Source organism: Tribolium castaneum, chromosome 5 (genome assembly GCF_031307605.1).
Source record: "Tribolium castaneum strain GA2 chromosome 5, icTriCast1.1, whole genome shotgun sequence".
In the NCBI taxonomy this organism is placed as follows: Eukaryota; Metazoa; Arthropoda; class Insecta; order Coleoptera; family Tenebrionidae; genus Tribolium; species Tribolium castaneum.
In genome coordinates, this window is record NC_087398.1 from 13807220 (window position 1) to 13831277 (window position 24058).

At 31.8% G+C, this 24058-nt stretch overlaps 1 protein-coding gene across 1 annotated transcript in view; it reads right to left on the minus strand.

Moving 5' to 3' along the window:
* Miga (Mitoguardin) overlaps nucleotides 1-24058 on the minus strand; it is a 74680-nt gene that overhangs the window by 43857 nt on the left and 6765 nt on the right. The window contains exon 3 of the mRNA XM_964919.4: nucleotides 18355-18552. Within this exon, the coding sequence (XP_970012.2) occupies nucleotides 18355-18552 (198 nt within the window). The remainder of the gene's footprint in view (nucleotides 1-18354; nucleotides 18553-24058) is intronic.

A 24058-nucleotide genomic window follows, 5' to 3' on the forward strand; every position in this document is an offset into this window, starting at 1 on the left:
ATAGAACATCCTATATACATATTTTTGCATAATCAAATTCTACGTGAAAAATAACAGAACTTTGTACAAAGTGTCTATAAATTTATGTAGGATTGTAGTAGATATTAAAAGTTTGCCGCTGTTTTCAAGAAAAAAATAGGTTTTACTGGTTGCTTTGGTAGAAAAAAATTGGCATTTTTCAGAAATTTCATAGAAATAAAATAAATAAATGAGGAAAATTCAAATTCCAGAACCACCTGAGATCCTACACTCTTTTATAAGCAGTTTTAAAATACTTGTTGAAGCAAATATGTAGTCGACTTTTAGATAAAGCATGCATATAATATAGAGGGTGTGCCAAAACGCCAAAAGTTGAATAACTCATTGTTTTCATATAGAACACACCGTATTTGATTACATACCGGGCGCTCAAAAACCGGTGTATCAACTTAATGGTATGGTAGAGAAACGATAACATATAAGGGTAAAAATAGTAAAAAAACTGCTAAAGTATAATAGTAAATTTATAAACAAATATTCATTATTGTGTTAGGAAACGATTGCTTGGTGTGAAACATAAAAACATTCAAAAATAAGGAAAAGTTAAGAAGACAACAAAATAAGTTTGTATAGCTCCAGATTTTTTACAATACGACTTAAAGATTTTTTTCAACAACGTACCAATAAGCTGGTGTGCCATTTCTTGAGCAGCCTGTATATGAATAGCATTTTTGGATAAGACTTATAATGGCATGCAATTTGCATAACAAACTTGAGATATGACTCGAAATTTGATTATAAGAAAATTTGTTAGCCTATAATATTAATCAAAGTCAAATGTTGATTTATTTTTTGATGTGTACTAATGTGGTTAATTATATTAGTAAGCTAATTATTATCTGCTTGATATATGAATCAAGACTTAATAGATAATAAAAAACCTTAATAAATATTTCAAATTTACTAAACAAACCGCATTTCATTAGAAAGTTTTTATGAATAATGCTATCGATACATGTAAACAAACACAATCCATGTTCCATTTGAAAAAACGACTTATTCAACTTTTTACAACTAAAAGTCGACAATTTCTAGGCGACTTCACAGTGATTTTTCAAAAGTTGGTCTTTTTTATAACCAAAAGTTGAATAATTCCGAAAAGGAAAGAGATAAAGATAAAATATAACAGTTTACACAAATTGTGAAATGACATTTTTGCTCTTGATAAATTTGACGAAAGAAATTGTTGTTGGTTTTGTTTTTTTATACAGGGATGTTCGTGTCATGATGATGATTTAATTGAAGTCGAAACGTCGCTAAAAATATAAAGCTTATTTACATCCCTGCCCTAAACAACCAACAACAAGTTAACACAAAGCTCCATTATTTTTTCACGTAGAATCTAAAACATATAAGGTGATTCATTTGAAAAACATAACTTTTGGTTTACCGCCCTGTATAGGTACAACACCCTATGTATAAAAAAATAGTTATAGTTTGTGGACTTTAAGTATATCTATCGGATAATGAAAACGGCATGACAATAATTTTAAAATATCAAAAAAGTTATAGACAGACTACACACCCCTGGGTCATCCTGTATAGCAAAGGAATATTTTTCAGTCTAGCTATCACTCCTGGACCATTAACTAAGAAGCCCTAAAAAAGCTCTTAAACGGACATCCACGAAGACCTAAAACCGGCTGCTGAAGGTCTTTTAAAAGGAAAAGCGAAACAACCGTTTTATTAGAACATAACCGTTGGAAACAAACGGACATAAAGTGTAAAAATTACGGTTTTCCTGGAAAGAAACAATAACTTTGTTATCCTGAGAAACAAATTTTGAAACAAAACCAGCTCTAAATTTTCACATTTTCGATTGATCGACATAGTCTTCCCCCTAGTCTAACCTTCATGAATATCATCAACAATTCATTTTTATAGTCATCATAAAAGTCACGTCAGAGGCTACGTAACACAGACACCGTGACGCCCGTCGAGACCAAACAGAAAAAAAACGACGCTGATGATAAAAGCCCTTAGACTTTAAAGTCAAAAGACGTGGAAGTAAAAGATGCAAACCCGTACAAAAGGTCGCCGCAACCGCCCTAGAAACTACAAATGGGAGCGAAGCGGAGGATGCGACACGAGCTGAGAGACTAATCGACAACCTACAAACACGGTTTAGGACGGCTGACGGCATCCAAGGGTTGGATCCAGTGCGATAAAAAAACACCAGATAACAGCCAAGTCTCCCTTTGGAGGCATATTTGCATGGCCCGAACCCGCCTTATCCAGATCGAAAAGCGATATTCAAAGGGCAATTTCACGCGCCAAAAATTTCTAGCGAAATCAAACTATGTATGTTGAAACACATTCTTAGAAGACATTTGCAATTAAAAATTCCGTAGTCGCACGACATTCTTAAAATTGCCCCAATTCCAGTCGTTACAAGATTGAGAAAGAAATCGTTAAACTGAAAAATTTGCTATCGTGGTTAGTTGGCTAATACGACATATTATTACAATACATAAATCACAGCACAACGATCATTGCATTGCAAAACACACTAGTTTTGAATTAATTTGACATAAAAGTGTTAGCACCCGGCACTAAAGTATACTGCGACAACTGAAAAGGTTATTTAGCGGCGCTTTGCTTGCCAAGACTTTCACATTTACCGCATTGTAATAAGAATTTTTATTAAAAGACACTACTTTAATACCAAGAAAACAGTTACCGCAACAATCTTCCAAAACTTTCATCCGCAAACAATCGATTTAAAGCTTTTAGAGCTTTCGCTATCACACTTCAGAAATAAACACGGACTCAATTTCATGGTTTCAACAGCTTACCTTTGCATTTACAACAATTAATCGAGAAAGTTTCGAAAGGAACCGCGACTGTCAGTCAATATTTGCTATTGATTTGTTTAAATTGTAAAGACAGCCATCATATTTGACGTCTTATCGGCAATATGCCGCTAAAACAATATATTCTGGTCACGTATCGCGCCAAGGCCTTAGTCGTGTTACTTCCACCACAACAATTTGCTTTACTGAAGCAATGAAAATTCATATTTACGAAGGGAAAACCGAACCGACCTTCATCTAAACTGTTAATTAAGTCTTAAATCCATTAAATAATGTTGATCTCGACGTTAACATGTGCAAATTGAATTATCTATGCATCTATCTGCGCTCCGTGAATGATAGAATAATTTTAATAAAGGGGCAGAACGTGGAAAACGCATAGGCGGAGAGGATTTACTAAATCATAATGAAAGAGGGGTGCCACATACGCAATCATTTTTATGAAACAAGTATTTTATTATCCGTTCCCATCCACTTGTAATCCAATATCATTAATATTATCAAACAATGCGCACGTATGGTGGTAGAGATCCGCACATTAGATATCTATACGCACATACAAAGGAATGAAACATTTCACCACGATCTCCCTCTGGATACAAATATAATTAGATAGTATACCAACATCCGCTCATTTTTTGACATTAAAACTAATGCTGTTTTCTTGTAGCGATAGTGTTTCCTTTTGTAGATCGGTTGTACAAAGCAAAAATGGTTTTGTTTGCCTCATAAGCCCTTTCATTTTAATTCCCCTCGAGGCATATTTCTATGTTAAAAGTTGCAAATTCTTTCTGATGCAGAACAGGTTGTATAGAGTAATGCGAATTAAATAGTAATCCTAATGATGTTTACATTCAAAGGTTCTATCGCACTTAATGACTTATTAAAATAGAAATCAATTAACATACGTGGCTAATGTCAGGATCTTTGTTGTAAGTACCTATACGTAGTATTTTTTTACTAATTTATACTAATGGCTACTATACAGGGTGACCATTTTTCGAGCTCCACCATGGAGATTTCAGTTATTATAAGAGATACGAAGTCGATTAAATTAGAGCAAAGTTGCGCATTTTAATGCTAAACAATTTCACAAGTATATATATTTTTTCTTTTACCAAGAGATAACATATACTGATTTTCTTTTCTGCTTACTCGTTGATAAGTATGTCACATTTGTCTATCACGTCTAGCTTTTTTAATACATTTACCAAAAGTTTTGAAAATTTGTTTCTAGCATCCAGTTTGGCATTTGTCGTTGTTTCTGTGATAAACTAATTGTTAAACATTTTATTTGCTGTAAAATATCGTCAAGTGAATGTACTCGTAGATTAAGCCCAAACAACTTTTGTTTGTTTGTGGTAAAATTATCTTAATAAAACCTAAGCGATCAAATGGTAAACGTTTTCATCAAGATTTGGATAAAAATATGTTCGCCGATTACTGCTGGTTACAATAAGAGAAACTGACACTAATCAGTGCAAAAAAAGAAACTATCTGGGTCATTTGTAATTTTCAAAATTTTCAAAAGTTTTGAATAAATATTTTTTGTGATGTGTTTGGCATTCCTTATTGACGAGATTAACAAATTGTTAAATATTTTATTTGCTTTAAAATATCATCAGGTGAATGTAAATTAAGCCTAAATAAATTTTTCAATGTTTGTGTCCAAATTATTCCAACAAAACCTGGGAAGCTTTAAAGCTTTAGATTTAAAGTCTCATGAAGAAAGTTATTAGGGTTTTTGGGATGAAAATATGTTATTCGTTTATTACTAGTCTATGTTAAGATACACTGACCCTCATAGTTCAAAAGAAAAAGCAGTCTGTAACATGTTTGATGTTGTAAAAATTGCCAAATAGTGATACTTTATAATGAATATTTAAAACACTTGACGTCCTATTTTTTTGACTTCAAAATCAGTCTTTAATTAATTATTAATTGTTAATTCTTATTGTTAATTATTCTACCGATACACACTGGTTTCATTTATTGGTAAAAAACATTATAAAGAATTGTTATCGGAAAGATAATTTGATGTGTTATTTTTAGTTTTTGAATTATAGCCGTTCGATTTTAATAACGGACGGGACACTTTGCATAAATTTTTAGAATTCATTTTCAGTTTTTACGAACAGTATCAGTAGAAGTGAATTTTTATTTATAAGAACCTACTACCAGTTAAATTATAGCCACATTTTTGAAATTTGAAATACGAACAGAAAAAAGAAATACAAATTGATGACGGACGGGACACAAAAAAAATCACGTTTTTATTTTTATTTTAAAAAGTGGGACCAGTTGAGCCCTTTAAAACAACAAAACCGAAGAATAAGACCGATTAATTTACTTTTTGTTTACACATGACGGACGGGACAAAAAATCTTGTGTGTGAAAATAGCACCAAAAAATTTATTCAGACAGGTTTTAAACATTAAAGACTTTAACAATATTAAAATTGGACAGTGGAAATTAAAAATGTTGGTTTTGTTTAACAACTTTAGAAATAAGAACAATATTTTATGCTTGCGATACCGGACGGGACAGCAAAAGTTATAAAGATAAAAAGTAATATTACTAATCAATTTACTAACTGATTTCTATTTTCTAAATAACCAGAAACTAGAAAAATATTCTTCTAACAATATTCAACATTGTATTACGTCATTATTTTATATTATGGCCTAAAAGGCCTAGTAAGTAAATTTTAGAATCCAATGAATTTACTTCAATTTAAATGATTATCCTCTCTCAAAAACACTTGTCGCAAAATACATGAAATATAAACCGAATTGTGTACTTAAATTAATTAAAGTCAATTAATGAAATAAACTTACATTACAAAAATCATTTTTAAATTACGGGGTCCGGTTGGATTTTTCCTAGAATGGCTGATTATTGGAAAAAACGGAAATTTGTATTTTTAATTTTTTAGAACTTTTGGTTTGCGCTTGAAAAAAATTCGTTTTTGTTACTAATTTAAAAACTAAAAACAATACATCAGATTTTCTTTCAGAATTAAAATACTCAACATTGTCTTAATTTAACAGATCTCTTATCTCTTTTAATAATAAGTATGAGATCCCCATAGTGGAGCTGGAAAAACGGACACCCTTTATAAGCTTTAAATTATATACAGCGTGCTCAAAAACTGGCGCACCAACTCAATGGTGTGTGGTAGAGAAGTGGTTACATATAAAGGTAAAAATAGTAAAAAAATTCTTTGTATTAAAGTTATTGATAAATAACTAATTTTAGGTAAATGATATGTGGCAACGTTGTCTAACAGTCATGATCGCAATAGAATTTGAGCAACAATAAAAATAAATTATTTTTGAAACGGTTTCCTAGGAAATAATTCCCAGTGTTGGCACATCTACAAACTGTGATTTTTTTGGGGGTTTTAATTTTTTTTTAATTAAAAAAGCTGTTAAAGTCTGATAAGAAATTTAAAAATAATTATTCATCGTGGTATTCGAGAACGATTACTTAGTGTGAACCATAAAAACATAAAAAAATAATGAAAACTAAAGAAGTTAACACAATAAGTTTGTAGCTCCAGATTTTTTAAAATATAACTTTAGGAATTTTTTCAACATTTTTCCCGTAATCTGCACTTGCTTCTCAATAACGTACCACTGAGTTGGTGCGCCAGTTTTTGAGCATCCTGTATTTCACAAGAGAGAATTCTTTTTTGATTCCAAGCATCCTTCTTGACCTTGCGTTAAATTTTTAATAAGTCGACTTCATGTGAAACATCAGCGCTAACAAAAGCACTCTACCCTTGTTAAAGCCTCATTACGCCAGATTAGAAGCAAAGTTCCTCGGTCTCTTACGGTGATTTAAAGCAAATATTTTCAAATTATGCCATTAATGGAGCGTCGCGTTTATTGTAATAAAAATGTAATTTACAATTCCGCTTTCTTAATTTTCGTGCATCTGTTCAACTCGACTAAGCACTCGTTTTAACAAACTTAATAAAAATGTGGGTCCACGCTTGTTAGGAAGCGCTGGAACAAAAGCGACCTCCTTGCAAATTTCCCTGCTAGCTCGACTTAACACTAATGAAAAGTCCCACACCGTTCATAATTCGGTTTCCACACGAAGTGAGGAGTTAATGAGACGAACAAGAAATACCCGACGTTAAGGTTTTATTACACCTGTGTTGTACCACAACGTAATCAACTTTTTCAGCGTGTAGATATTCACACGTTGACGTTTAATTTACAACAACAGAGTTACAATGTTTCCGGCAGACGCCTCTTCACCAAAGTCTTCCGGATTGATTGGAGGAGACTCACTCGTAAAGTCGCAATAAAACAAGATCTAAAAGAGTGTCGCCGCTGCTGTTCCCTTCGCAATCACGAAAATTACAGCGAGGGACGAGAGAAGACGTAATCATTTGATCCGCAATGTCCTGCGGCTGCTAATTCACACAATAGGGCAGATGTAGACGAGTGCTTGAACTTGGACCTTACAATGATGTTTTTCTGACGCGTCCTTTAGTGTCGGGGGACAATGGTCATCAGTAAATTTAACATTCAGGTACTTAACAGCACCGTTGTGGACAAAAGTTTGAAATTGGACCACTGAGAAAAAATATTTTTTGAATAAAAGTGTTCCTTGACCGAGACGATTTTATTACTTAAACCGTTCACTATTGAATCACAGCTTTTAATTGGAATAAATTTCTCATTGACTGCTACTGTTCGATAAACACATAGCTTTAAATCATTAATTAGTGAATCAGTAGTGTATCAAACATTATTTACTCCCCGTTTTAACTTTTTGTATGATTTATAACGTTCAACTTAAATAAGAAAAAAATGGCCTGTTTTCCTTTGATAGAATTGAACACTACACAAATAGAGGAGATAAAAAAATTTCTCCCTTTAAATACGATAAAAAAGTACGATAAAAAGAGGTTTCCCTTTGAAGCAGTTTAAATCAAATTTTCAAACAAATTAAAACTTGAATCTTTGGCGTTTATATGGCATTTTAATCCGTAAATTAGTACAATAAAAACATCTAAATTATAAATGAATAAATACTTGAAGTAAATATACCTCCGGTTTCCAGAACGAGTTATCGTTACATAAATTTTATTGGTTTCATAATTTCTATAGAAACACTAATCAGATCATCTCTCGGAAGTTAAATTACCTTTGGGGGCGCCACTGAGCTAGGTCGAAAACAGTAACCATAAATGGCGGGAAAATGTTTATTCGGATATTTTGAGCGTTGTACGAATTTTGGGGCTTCACAATTATTACATTGCCTATGCGGAATGATTATTTCATCTTTGATGCAAGAAACTTATGTTGACAAATGAGAGATGACGAGGAAAACACGAATAACGAATGACTGTTTGGTTCACTTTCTTTATTGGAAAATTATTACAAAGACATTGAAAAGCCTACCTTTTGGCATAATTTGCGTTTAAATGTATCAGCAGTTGTTAATCTTTATTGTAGTTTTGTAGATTTACCGCAGCATTTCATGATTTTTTCAGTGGAAAATTCTAACCTAAAATTCACACACTTCACTAATTTATTGGTTTCTTGAGCCAAACTTTGTGTTCACTGTAATCCATTACTTATAATCTTTAATTAGACAACTGTTTGATAACACTTTGTAATCAAAATTTAAATATTTTTCAATTATTTCAAAGTCAACGCTAGTATTTACCACCACGTACTTTTAAAGTAATTCTTTCTATTGTAAGTAATTAACACTATACACGCAAAATTGTTGAACAATTCATTAAATGTCAGTTAAATGTGGAATTACGAAAATTTCTTTACTGTTTTCGACATAGTTCAAAAGTCATCACCAGAGGGCGTCTAGTTAATTTCATTTCCGAATTGTCCAACCGATAAAATACAGGGTGAGTCAATAGTACGTTATTTCCGCGGTTATTTCTGACATGTCCTATGATGAAACCAAAAATACTAATTACACTTCCCACTTGGATATTTTATTTGATTTTTAAAAACATTAATTGAATTAACATTGTTTTTTTTATTTTTTATATAATAATAGTTCATAATGAAACTTTTGCCAAATATCAAGACAGACTTGACAATAGTCAGAACAATGCAATTGGAGACTAATTCGAAATTTTCTAAGGATCACGGATCTGGTCAAGCTGGAATCAGTATTATTAGTTGCATATTTAAAAAAAAACAGAAATAACCTACAATTGACTCACCCTGTATAATTATCTAACGATAAATCGTTCTAGAAACGGGGGGTTGAGTGAGCTAAGTGCATTTTAGTAATGTTACACTTTTTATTTTTTAAGCTGCTATTTGAATATAGGGTTATGTTATTGAGAAGCATATGTAGATTACGGGAAAAATGTTGAAAAAATTACTAATGTCATATCTTAAAATTCTGGAACTTATTGTTTTTAAGTTATTTTTAATGTTTTTATGTTTCACACTAAATAATCGTTCCCTAACACAATGATGAATAATTATTTTTAAAACTATCACACTTTAGCAGTTTTTTAAATTAAAAAAATTAAAATTCATCAAAAAATCCAAATCTATAGATGTACTATAACTTAGGAGACGAAACGAGATACAAAATGGGAGGATTTTCTGTACCCAAAAAAAAGAGTACAGTAGAGCAAAAATGAGGGCGTTTCGAGCGTTATTCCATCTCCGCGCCAAATTAATATTAAATTTAAATTTAAATTAATTTAAATTCAACCAATTCACTAATTTCTTGGAAAAAACACAGAAATGTTGAACTTTCCATACTTAAAAGACTGAAAAAACTGACAAAAAATACAGTTTTTTGAGAAAATGAGCCAAATTTGAATACGGCTAAAAATTTATTTTCAAAGTCCACGAAACCATATCTTTGTCTTCAACGGTTTAGGCCCCAAAGACGTTCAAAGACGCTCAAGCGACGGATTGGTTTCATTTTACCGATGATCAAGTAACGTAAAGTTTACTTATACCTAAACCGTTGAAAATAGAAATATGGTGTCCCAGACTTTTTAATAGAAAATTTAATCTACAACTGTTTACAGTCCAATCCCTAGCTGGAAATGTTATACCACAAATCATTGAGTTTGTGCGCCGGTTTTTTAACACCCTGTATGTATGCTATCGGTTAATGTTTCATTTTTTGCAGGCATATCTACTGACTTTTAAGTAAGAAAAATATCACTTATTTTACATTTTTGGTATTGGCTCTTACTTCAAGTGTTCAAATGCTTTTAGTAAGCAAACAATCGTTAGAGGTTTAAAGGAAAGTTTCATTGAAATCAAACGAAATAAAATGAAAGATTTTCTGTTGAATTAAGATTAGTTGCACAACGATTTCAAAATATCTACGTTGAGACAAAGTTTAGAAAAAATACAGAGATCAAAGAGTCACCACCATCCATTTCATGCGGGTAGAAAGCTTTTCCTTCTCCCAAAGGACCTTTCTGATGGTAAAATCCTTTTGTGCTTTACGTAACATAAGAATTAACGCAATATAATAAAATGTATTTGTAGCTAAGCTAGTTGTGTGCATATCAAAAGGTTTTTACATTTCAGCATTATACCTTAAACCTTGATTAACCAAGAATTTCTACTTAAGAATTGATAAAATCCTGCCGTAGCCAAGGCTGTAATCAGTCAATCACTGGTAATGATAAAAACTGTGACACTATAATAAAACTGATTTGTCTTTGACGACCAAAGTAAATAATCATGTAGCTCAAGTCTACATTGCTAAGCTAATGAATGCTTGAATCGTAATCCACTTTTTCAGATTATTATTACAAAATCCACTCACTATTTGTTCGCAGAAACACTAATTAAGCTCACATCCTCTCCTCTAATACTTTGTTTATTTCATTCAAACACATTTAAATCATCTCTCACAATCCCGAGCCTTGCCATACTGGTCCATCCGCATTTATCCTTAAATGGAAAACATCCACGACCCACACAATCCTCTCTCGAGTGCATCACATAATTTTCGATTTTTGAATGGACAAGGGAGTGTGGGTGGTGTGTCATACCATCTGTCCCTGAGGCCGTGTTCACTGATGAGGATGATGTCTCATCAAAACAAACTTCCTTACGTTTGCTCCCTTTACCCTTGTTTACTCGCTAAATATGAGTTTCTGAAGCAAGGAAAAATATTACGAAACGAGACAGAATTTCCATAATTATTATGGAAATTAATTGCAATTCATGTCCATTTCAATTATGCGTAAACAGGTGACAGGGGTGTAACAGATTGGGGGCTACACCTTTCAAGATTTTTAACTCTAACTTTACTAGAGGCGGTCTGTTGATTAAAAAGCGACAGTTTGTGTAAATTAATGGTCAATTTAGTGGCAATTACCACATCAACCTTGAAATACACAATTGCGCTAGTTATTTGCTGTTTATAAACACGTAAATGTTTATTAAAACTCATTTAAAATGTGTGCGATTATTTTAACTAATTATCTTAGCATCCGTTCCAGTTTCGAACATTTATGCATGTTTTGCAGCGATTTGTAGGACTAACAAAATATGCATTATTCGGAAGTAATTGAGTTAGGTCGAAAACAGTAACCATAAATGGCGGGAATATGTTTATTCGGATGTTTGAGCGTTATACGAATTTTGGGGCTTCACAATCATTACATTGCCTATGCGGAATGACTATTGTATCTTTGGTGCAAGAAACGAATGTTGACAAATTAGAGGTGACGAGGAAAACACGAATAACGAACGACTGTTTGGTACACTTTCTTTATTGGAAAATTATTACAAAGACATTGAGAAGCCTACCTTTTGGCATAATTTACGTTTAAATGCATCAGCAGTTGTTAATCTTAATTGTAGTTTTGGAGATTTACCGAAATATTTTCTGATTTTTTTATGATACAGGGTGACCCAGCGGTGTGTAATCGGTCTATAACTTTTTTGCTATTTGAAATATTGCCATGACGTTTTTATTATTCGATAGATCGACTTAAAATCCACAAACTAAAAATATTTTTATTATGCACAGGGTGTTGTATACAGGCTGGTGAACCAAAGTTATATTTTTTAAATATAACTTTTAATAATATATAATATAATAATATTTAAATAATGTAACTTTATATAAACTATTATAAGTCTATCTCTTTTCGTTTCGGAATTATTTAACTTTTCGTTATAAAAAAGACCAATTTTTGAAAAATCACTGTAAAGTCGCTTATGAATATTTTCTGATAAATTTGCAACATAAAAATTCAGAATACCTTGTAGTTTTAGTAAATCGACAACTTTTAGTTAAAGCCGCAGATAATATACAGGGTGTGCCAAAACGCAAAAAGGTAAATAACTCATTTTTTTCAAATGGAACATCCTGTATTTTATTAAATGTATCAAAAGCATTTTTGATAAGCCTTTTAACGGTATAGGGTTTGCATAGCAAATTTAAAATATTTTTCGAAATGGTTCAAAAAAATATATTTTATTACAAGAAAATTTGTTAGCCTAGAATCTGATAGTCAAATAGTAATTAATTTTTTGACATGTACTAATGTGACTAATTACACAAGTAATCTAATTATTACCTGATACATAAATGAATTTCACTCATCAAGAATTATTAATAAAATAAATAAAAAAAATATTTTTTATTTTTTTGAACACTTTAAGAAATATTGTAAACTTGCTATAAAAACCGCATATCAATAAAAGGCTTATGAAAAATGCAATCGATACATGGTGTTCCATTAAAAAAAAAAGAGTTATTTAACTTTTTGCGTTTTGGAACAGCCTATACATTATTTCCGTGTTTCAAGTAAAAGTAGACTATTTCCTAAAACTAAAAAGTATTCTGAATTTTTCTGTTGCAAATTTGCCGAAAAATATTCACAGGCGACTTTGCAGCGATTTTTCAAAAAATGGTCTTTTTGATAACGAAAAGTTGAATTCCGAAACGAAAAGAAATAGACACATAATAGTTTATATGAAGTTACATTATTTTTTTGCGTAGAATCTAATTATGTAAAAATATATAGGGTGTTCCATTAAAAAAATATATAACTTTGGTTCACCACCCTGAATACAACACCCTGTGTTCAATAAAAATATTTTTTTTGTGGACTTTAATTCGCTCTATTGGATAATAAAAACAGAATCGCAATATCTTAAATAATAAAAAAGTTATAGATCGATTATGCACCCCTGGGTCAGCCTGTATAGTCATTAATTAGACAACTGTTTAATAACACTTTGTAATCAAAATTGAAATCTTTTTCACTTTTTATCCATTTTCTAATTCCAACAATAAACACTTTATACCACGAAAAACTGCAGAACCAACGTTAAAACTACGTACTTTTAAAGTAATAATCTTTAATGTAATTAAGTAATTAACTAAGTAATTAACACTATCCACGCAAAATTGTTAAACAGTTTATTAAATGTTAATTAAATGTGGATTTACGAAAATTTCGTTACTGTTTTCGACATAGTTCAAAAGTCATCACCAGAGGGCGTCTAGTTAATTTTATTTCCGAATTCTTTCAATTTTTTACGTTTTTTCACAAGTCGAAACTAAGTATGGACGAACTGTATTACCGCATTCAACTTTCTATATATTCTCTGTTATAATTAAATTCTCTAGTACTTAGTAAACTGTAGAGGCAGAACTAATAATATGTGCCCTATAACCACCAGTTTGCTTTGAAATGAGTTCAAACAGTTTGTCATTGAATTCAAATTTCTGTGATGCATAAATTGCAAAATTAATAATGTTCACTGTAACATACAAATTGTCTCAAATTTTGGATCAACAAAATTCAACTGCAACACTGAACTTGTCTCAGAAACAATTTCGTAAAACTAATTTCCGGATCAATATGTCGCAGCAGTTCCGTGTCAGGAATCTCATTGTTGTTCATCCGTCAAAGATCTGTTTCCTCCCATCAATCACAAATCAACTTTTCAATAAGCTCGGCGTTTATTGAAACTTTATCGTTGTCGTAGGCGCCAAACACGTGTAATTTCCGATTGTTCCATGTCGATTGTATCTGTTCCTTATTGAAACTGTCATTCTGGAAAATACGAGCTTGCAGTCCGGTCGTAATCCGGTAGGATGTTTTGTTTATGGACCAAGTTATTAATTGTAATTTTTAAAGGCACGCCAAATGATTTATTGTTATGGGAGTGCTGCACAAATAACAAACTTGAACTTGAAGTATATTACGCAAAAGAGCCGCACAAAAAGGTAAAAGAAGTAAACTCGTCTCGCCCGAATTGGGAGTTTGTAAAATCGATGGTGCATTATCACGGAAAGTTGTAAATTCAAAAAGAAATTTCTCATTTTGGCACTTGTGCTCACATGTTAATTGATGGTAATTAATTGGAATGTTGTGCTATAGTGATGGTTTGAATGCTTGCGCAGAATAAGTATGATTTAGAATGTTCTTGGTGTAATGGCCTGTGGTGTTGTTGCGGCAATTACGGCGACTTAATGTCCATTTCGCATAATGGAGTGCCTTTACTTTACTTTAATGACACATTACAGATAATCGATAAACTACGTTCCTATCGATTGCGACCACATTTTTCACGATATTACTGAACATTTTTTTTCTCATTATGCGTTACACATTCCCGTCTCGTCCTGATCGATTACGAGCACCCAAAAGTTGATTATGCTAATTGAAAAAATAAAAACCCTAGTCGTTAAAGTTAATTATGGTGTGCCACGAACGTGCTCTGACGAGTTACCACAAGACAAGCATTTACAAGCTGAATACCTTCAAAAATTACTCTTTGAGACGTGGAATGAAATTTCGTAATAAAAATGTCACCGTAGATTAACGCGCGACTGGAAATTCTAGACGCATAATTGGCTGTGGCAATCCAACAGAAACTAAAAGAGTTTCCAACACAAAACAAAACGGGACGAAACTCTTTACTTACTTTTCTCAAAGTAATTAAGAGAGGAATCAAGACTTGTCCAATGTCAAAATGCAGGAAGAAGGGATTAATCCTCATCTCTATTGGACCCAAAGTTGCTTATAATTTACGATACAATTTTTATTTATGGCAGAAAAAATCCAAATAAATTTATATGTTTCTCTAAATGTTTATAGATGTGTTATGTATACTGCAAAAAGCTGTAGAACGCATTTTAGTTTTTTTACTAACATGAAAAGCTACAAATTGGTCCACTGCACCAAACACAATAGTATAAATAATATAATACAATATTATAATAATATAAATAATAGTATAAATAAGTAAATAGCATAAATACAGCTGAAGGATACAATGCAAACGCTATAATTGTCATTCTAAAATTTAAAATCGAAGAAACCTCTAAGGCATGTGATAACAAGGTTTTTAGCAAACATTGAAAAAAACAATTACTTGCGTGCGGTAAAAAGACAAGTGGCATTTTTCATCTTTTTAAAAAAATGATTGATATTAGTAGTTTAATAGTAGATATATTATCATACGAGTTTTATAAGACGATCTATTGTGGCGCGAATGGTTTTGGAACACAACGAAGGAGTGCTCAAATAGAATGAGTGCCACAATTAAGTCTTATAAAACGAGTGGAATATACTATTTTTTCTACTTTCTATTTTTGTTGTTTATTTTTTTTATTTAACTTATCAAAATCTCTTCAAAATATTTTCTCTTAATTTTGTTAATTATTCGGACTTTATCAATAAACAACTTGACGCTGTTGACAGATCACACACTAAATTACAATTATGACTGATAACACCTTGCACAGCACTGTAATAAAAATTCTCTTTGTGAAACTAATTTCGGTTTCACAATGAACAATTTGTGAGACCAAAGTAGAAAAAATATGTTTAAATATGCTCGTTTTGATTAATAAAATAGTAATCATTTATCTAAAGAGCAGTTCGAATGTCAAAAATTGGCATTTTACCCTATGGGTCCATTAGACCCAACAAATTTAGGATATGAAAGGACGTATAAATAAAACGTCCCCGTCTTCGATAGTTCCATTATTGTCACCAGAGGCGCAGTTGTTCTATTACCGTTCAAGTTTTCAGAGCAACGAATTTATAAAAATAGTTATAATTAAATAATGGTTAGCACAAGGCGAATAAGAAAAATACAGGCAGATAGAGTAGTAAATTCTCAATAGTAGGAGATAAGAATAATGCAAACATTATATTCTAACCTATATTTAAAAAACTTTCCATCGTTTATCAATTTGAACTCTACCCCATATTTTTAAAAACGCTGCGAATACGACAAAAGATACAAGAAAAACGTTAAAAATAAATTAGGCCCCAAAGTCATTCCAAGACGCTCAAGCGACGGATTTTCTTAATTTTGCCGGTGGTCAAGTATTGGAAAGTGAATTTATACCAAACTGTTGAAGATAGAAACATGGTGTCGCGGACATTTTGTAGAAAATTTAGTTCTCTACAACTTTGTTCCTTACACATTTTTGTATTTTCAACAGTATTCGCTGCGTTTGCAGAAATATCAAGAGGAACACAAAACGTTAATTTTTTGCGCACTATCGCCTATTTATCAAAACGCCGGAAATACGGTTGAAGATATAAAAAAGTGTAAGGAATGAGGTTGTAGAGAACTAAATTTTCTTTAACGGTTTAGGTATAAATTCACAAATTGAAGGAAATCCGTCGCTTGAGCGTCTTTAGGGCTTAAACCGTTGAAGATGAAGATATGGTCTCGCTGACTTTTTTAAAGGAAATTAAATTCTCTACTACTTTCTTGTAAACATTTTTCTTGTATCTTTAACCGTATTCGCAACGTTTTAAAAAATACGGGACGAAGCGCAAATTTTAAATTTAAAAAAAATTTTTTCTCACGTTTCTTATAAAAATTTTAATCGTCAGCTTTTCTCAGTTTATTAAGAATACAAAGCTCAAAATTTCTACATTTTCTCCAAGTAATTAGTGAATTGGTTGAATTTAAATTAATTTAAACGATTTGTCACCGAGAGGTTATAACGTGCGGAGCGCCTTCATTTTACTCTGCCGTATTATTTATTATTATTTTTTTTTTTGGATACAAAATATCGCGCAATTTTGAATCTCGTTTTGTCTGTCCTTCATAAACCCAACATATGCAGAACAGGTATATTTTAGAACCCATGCAGATGAGGGTTAAAAGACGTTTTGGTTTCACGTTAAACTCTGGTTGTATTTTTTTTTTTGTAACTCAAAAGCGTATAAAACCTTGATTAATTAGAATTATAATTATAATATTTCTACTACGAAAAGGAATACCACTGCATACGTCAATGAATACAAATTATTGTTTACCTAATACACACCAAAAAATTATTAATACATAATTTAAAGCTATCATCACGTCTCTTCACTTAATTAGTTTTACAAATATGTACATATAATTCCAGGCTATCTCATTCGTGAATCTCTCAGAGAATGAATTTATGTGCAAGTACCTCATTTCTAAACTTATTAAATTTTACAAAAATTGAAACGGCTGTCCAATAATAAGTTAATATTTTCGAAAAGAAACTTAGATAAACCCAACCATTACCACAATGCCATGTAAGTTGACAAACTTTAATTAAATATCAGTAAAATTCCAATTTTATTTCTAATTAAAGCCAGCTTGAATGCAACCACACACATGAAATTAGATAACTACAAATGTAAAAAATAAATTACCTTAACCGTTTTGTAATAATTGTAAGTTGGTTGCACTTAGATGCCTGGAAGATAGTAAAGAGTACCAGTGCATACTTGCACAACATACATAATAGGCGAGACCACCTCCAGGTCAGCGATTGTGATACATTTCTTTTTCCTTCGAACTAAATTACAAGCCTTGAATGTGCATCCCTAACTTTTATAAACATGACCCCAAAATTAAAACAGTTCTTCACCTCCATCAATCTTTTTTCTCGACAGGGAAAAAGTGTTAAATCAATCATTTTCACATTTATATAAAAACGTTTCATCATGATTTACTTCCAGGCCAATGCTTTAAAACAAAGCATTTAAATATCTTCCTGAGCTCTTCTTTGAGAACCCAAAAAATTAGGCAGCTTTAGCTAAGTGAAACAATTCGTCAAGGAGCTAAAACCTGTTCATTTTAAGAGAAATGATTTTGATCGATCGGGAAAACAATGTCTTGGCTATTTCTTCTCGCCGGAATTTAATTAGCAAGTATTTACCAGTAATTGCAGTTTAATTTTTAATGATACAGGAAGCTGGCGTCTACTATGACGAGAATCTCAGCGTAATAAATATAGTTTACGTTGCACGCTGCATTTACGATGAGAAATTTCTTAAATAGCGATTATCCGGTACTAATATTACGCACTAACGTATCAATTTAAGACCAAGAGGAAACCATCACTTCTCTGGCAAAGCAGCATTAGCCTGTCTGTCAGTGAGCTTCAGCGCTTAATCCATCACATGCTGTCTATAAAAATTCAGCCGAACAATAAGACTAGAAATCATGGAGAAAGCTCCATCCTGTAGCGTTTTCTAGGCAAAAGAACTTACCCATGACGCCGATCTGTTGCGGTGTTAATTGCGAAGTGTTGGTCTGGTCTGGGGCAACCAAACCGCCACTGGCGAGGCTCCCAGAGGCTACAGAACCCCTTTCGCTGTTGATGGTCGACCCCTGTCTTGTGAGTCTGTCTCCGTAGACGTTGCTGTAAGCTGCACTTCGTCGTCCGCTGCTCGCTTGACTTATTACATCTGAAACAGAGTCGATAAATCTATCAACACTGCAATCGATGGAGAGATACGGATTATAAGGGGTTTAATATGAGGCAATTTAGTTCGCCTGGGGAACGAGTGAAAGAGTTATGGTCGTTATCGACTACATCGACAAAAACATATGATGTGAGCAAGTTAACTCAACTGCACTGAACAATTCAAAATTAATCCCAAATGTAACACAATTCACGATGCCCTCTGTTCTACCTTAAGCCCATATTGAAAGAATCCGTTGTTTAACAGACTGTCCAGTAGCAAATACGAAGCGGTGTTAATTAAATGGTGTCTTGGGACTAGTGTTACCGGTCTTGATCTAAATTACTACTCTGAATGAAGCATCAAGAATAAATATTTGACCCCCATCAGTTGTATTTAAAGAGTGTTTCAGAACTGTTTCAAGGCCTTTGGAAAGATATCCTCGTTGAACGACATAAATGAGTCTTCTTTATTCGAAAATTAAACAATTTCCTCGCTTAATCACCCTGTAGATCACAAAAGAAATCCATAAATTCCCCATCTCGCCCATCCATTAACACAGACCACAGAGACTGAGGGTGAAAGGCACATCGCTCTTCTACCCCATAATTTCACAGCCATGTTGCCACTAATTTGTAGTCATTAATAAAAAAACTACTGGTATGCGCACTCATTCCAGCAAACTGCAGACATTACGCAAAATCAACAACAGAAATTGTCTTTTGCTACAGTTTTTATCATTTTCATAAGGATATAGAGCTAGACATAAATATTTATCTCCTTATTGCGAAGCAATAATTTTAATGACCGCAAGTAGTAAAATATTACCAACATTGTAATGTCACTTGAATTACTTACTTATCGCTTATCACAAACAGTGAAGGACGATGTGGCACTAATAAATGATGCATTTTTGTCTACACCTTGAGATTCTTTATGAAGCGATTTTAAAAAGTATATTATTGACCTTTAAATGTGAGAAAAAATGATCTTTTTTTTACAAAAGCCGTAGATACTAAGCCCTAGACCCCCGGTTTCTTGAACGAGTTATCATTAGATAAATTCTATCGGTTCCATAACTTCTATAGAACCACCAGTCAGATCATCTATACCTTAGCAACTATCCTACCGACAAAATTTATCTACCGATAAATCGTTCAAGAAACCAAAAATTAATTTCAAGAATACAAGATATTTCCGAAATTAGCTACGATTCAAATTTATGTTTTTCTTAAATGGAAGGCTCTATACAGGCTGTAAATGAAATAAGTACATTAATTTTAACTGGTAATAGAACTCGTCAAGACCAACAATTTTTCCTAATATTTTTTTTTTCAAAAAGATTTAGTTTTTGAGTTAAAAATATTTTACACAATTTTCTCACACGCCACTGGAAGCAAAGTTACCTAGTCGACAAGATTACCGTATAAATCGGTTACCGTTGGTTGCGACTATTATTTATTATTAATTTTCATTGTTGGAGCATTTCATAAAAGGCGTGCCAATTTGTAGGAGGGAAAATTGATTATAAAAAAATAGTACATAGAAAAACTGTTTGTCTGGATGAGTTCTACCACTGGTTAAAATTAATGTACTTATTACGCTTACATTCGTATATATTTGCATTTTTGTAAGTAACTGTTTTTTTTTAATTTTTTAAAATATATTGTTATTGGACAATTTTGCTTAATTTTTAAAATAATTAGATTTTTTTGACAAAAACACGCTTTTTCGTACCTACAGGCTGCTCAAAAACTGGCGCACCAACTCAGTGGTACGTTATTGAGGAGCAAGTGCAGATTACGGGAAAAATGTTGAAAAAATACCTAAAGTCATATTTTAAACAATCTGGAGCTACAAACTTATTATCTTAACTTCTTTAGTTTTCATTATTTTATTATGTTTTTATGTTTCATACCAGGTAATCGTTCCGTAATAAAACGATGAATAATTATTTTTAAATTTACTATCAGATTTTAGCAGTTTTTTTAATTTAAAAAAATTAAAAGTCATCCAAAAAATCATAATGTGTAGATGTGCCAACACTGGAAATTATTTCCTAGGAAACCGTTTCAAAAATAATTTATTTTTATTGTTGCTCAAATTCTATTGCGATCATGACGTTGCCACATATCATTTATTTAAAATCAGTAATTTATCAATAACTTTAATACAAAGAATTTTTTTATTATTTTTACCTTTATATGTAAACAGTTCTCTACCACACACCATTGAGTTGGTGCGCCAGTTTTTGAGCACGCTGTATATACAAGATTTAAGAATCTTAGAAATGTAGAGGAAAGTACCCGAATTTTGAAACTTTTTTTAAATCAGCTATAAAATACACAATTCAACGAAATTAATAAAAAAATGTATTGTTTCATTCATTTTAATATGTAATATCTAAATTATTATTTTAAATTAAAAAAAATGGATACATAATGCACACAGAAAATATAAAAATAAACACTGAAATATTTAATTAAAAAAATAGTATCCTAATTTCGGCTAGGGTAGGGATAATTTTTTTTTATTTTTTTTTAAGATTTTTTAAGACAATAATCACAAACGTATGTCTTTTTTTGTCGTAATTTGCAGTGTAGATGAGAAACTATCTTCAAAAAACACTAATTTCGAATATCTGAAATTTAGCTTTAATATTATTATGAATAGAATTATGAAGAGTAAAATAATTTCTTTTAATGCTTATAGGTATGCTACCTTTATCTAATTAATAATCCTTCTAAAGATTCAAAAAAAGGAAATAGGTTAAAAACACCACCTTCTTACTTCTACACGTAACAAAAAACAATAAATAACAATTAACTAACCTGAAGAAATCATGCAATATCATTAATATAATAACATATGACCAAATAGACAATGTTGTAAAAAAATTATCTATACAATTGTGATATTTACTTAGAAGTACTGGTGTTCGAAAATAGGAACTTATCCAAAATTAGGTTACTTTACTCTACTTAGGACTTTCACCACTTTAAAGAAGAATAAGGTTCAAACTTAAGGGACATAATTTTTTAGCTTACTGCAATCAACAAGATAAAAAATAAAGAGGTTTGTTGCAAGTTAAATAACTTAAAAAGTCTAAATACAATACCCTATTTTTTTCCGAATATAAAAGATTTTCAAATTGTTTCTCTAAGAAAATTTGCAGGTAACTACCTCTTACTGGTTATTCAAAACATAACTTTATTCATTGTGATTTTTGTTAATGTTAATTTTTTTAATTCAAAAAACTGCTAAAGTCTGATACTAAATAATTATTCAACGTTTTATTCGGGAACGATTACTTAGTGTGAAACATAGAAAAATAAGTTTGTAACTCTCTCTCAAAGATATTATAAGAGAAACAACATGTTTACACAGACGATGAGTCTCAAACAAAACGCCAAGATTTTACTCCGAAGTTTCGCCTTATTAGTAAATCTCCAATTGATTGTAGATAAAACCAAAACGAAATAAATCATTTGACGAAAGAAAATCTTGTTCCAATCCCATTTCCGTAATTGCTGCTGGCTATTTTCGTACCAAATCCAATACGGCATTCAAATCAACCTAGTGACCTTTTATTAGAACAAATTCCACTAATAAATACCACATCTGATGAACATTCCCTGACCTTAGTAAATCACAATTCATAACTATCCATATCTGGCCAAAATCACGATTTAGATATAGTCCAATGTTTGCTGCCTGTAAACCTGTCCAAAGGACCCTTAATATCGCACCCGAATTACGAGATTATCTCCAATAGGAGTTGTACAAACAGTCCCCCGTTTGTTCACATGGAAGATTAATATCATTTACATAGGCAAATTGTAGCAAATATGTCCGATAAACCACATCCTATATCAGTCAATAATCCCCAAACTGCACCAAAAACCGACGTAAAATACAAAAATGAAACTTGTGTTCGCTCACTTGTAAATTCATTCTCCGACGCTGAACCGGTGTAATAACTCGTAAATAATAATAGAACGGTGAACTGTAATTCTTGTTCTGGTTTAAAGTTTAAAAGGATGTCTTCATGTTTATGAAACAGATCCCTGGAGACCAAAGAGATAATAATTTCCGAACATGAAACTTCGGGGATTTCACAAAAAAGATTCTGTAATTACATAGCCAGAAAACACTGATTGCTGAAGCTAAAAATAATGCAGAAAGTTACGAATTTGTCATGTTGAAAATATGTAACTGAATGTACTGAAAAAAAAATTCTTCGGGCGCTAGTCCTGAACATTTTTTTGCTCAACAATCATTTGAGCAATTTGACGGAGAAATTTTTTAATGAAAAAAGGGAACGCAAACCGACTTAATCACAAAATAATCGTAAATCTGAAAAGAAGAAAACGTCTCATAAGTGATTCAGGAAAGTTAGCGTATAAATATCACCTACTTTCGACTTGTCAGTTGTCAGCTACCGACAATGTAATATTCAACAGAATTAATCAACGACCAAACTTGTGTGTAAACGGATGGACGTCGATAGCGTGACTCCAACCTTTGAAAATTAATTTAATAATTTCAAACTCGCTTATGAAATACGATAACTTTGTAATAGCTTAACTGCATGTTAGAATTAAATTTTTAGATAAATAGTTTTCCAACTTTGCGAACTCTTGACCTTACATATTGCGTGGAAATAGGATGTAATATTGGAATACTGAGAGCTACCACTTACTGAAAGCATGACATTTACAATATTAGTTGGTATGAGATTTGATTACGTTTTCCAGCCAGACAAATTTAAAAATAAATTTGACATGTTGGAAGCCTAATGCGTGTCTTGCACGAATGGCGTTTAACGAATTTCCTTTAACCCCGAGGGAGGCGTTTAAGCTATTTTCATGTCAATATTCGTTTCAATCTACATTAGAAACGAATTTATAATGTTGCCACAAAAATTGAAATATTTCTCGGTGCAAGGTGACACAGATAAATCTACATATCACACGTATAATGGTGATGAATAATTTGCACGCCAAATTATTGAGCTCGTAATTTTAATAGGCATGAAATAAGAGTAATTGCGTAGTTAAATTAAATTTTGCTAATTTTAATTGAATAATGGCGTAACCGGCGAAAGTTGATAGGAGGGTGAATAAAAATGCAACGTTTATCCAAAATCTGTACTAAACATGATTCAATAAAGGAAAAAGTAAATGAGTAACCGAACATGACTACAACGTGATATTTAAATGTTAATGGTGCTCCAACGTGACTACGATTAGTTGAAACACTGTTTTAGTGGTTTTGTATCACAATAATTATATCCTGAAAAACCAACATTAGTTGTATGTTCCACTTAGATGTTGTTATTATTCCTCATTAAATTATGCATGACGTTAGATTAGCTAACCGGATTATTCACTTCACCAATAAATAAATTAATAAATTTGTAATTCCACAACAATCGATAAAATTTGTATTAAAATTAATTAAAAAAGCACATAAATAAAATTAAAAATATATAATTATTAGTATCCAA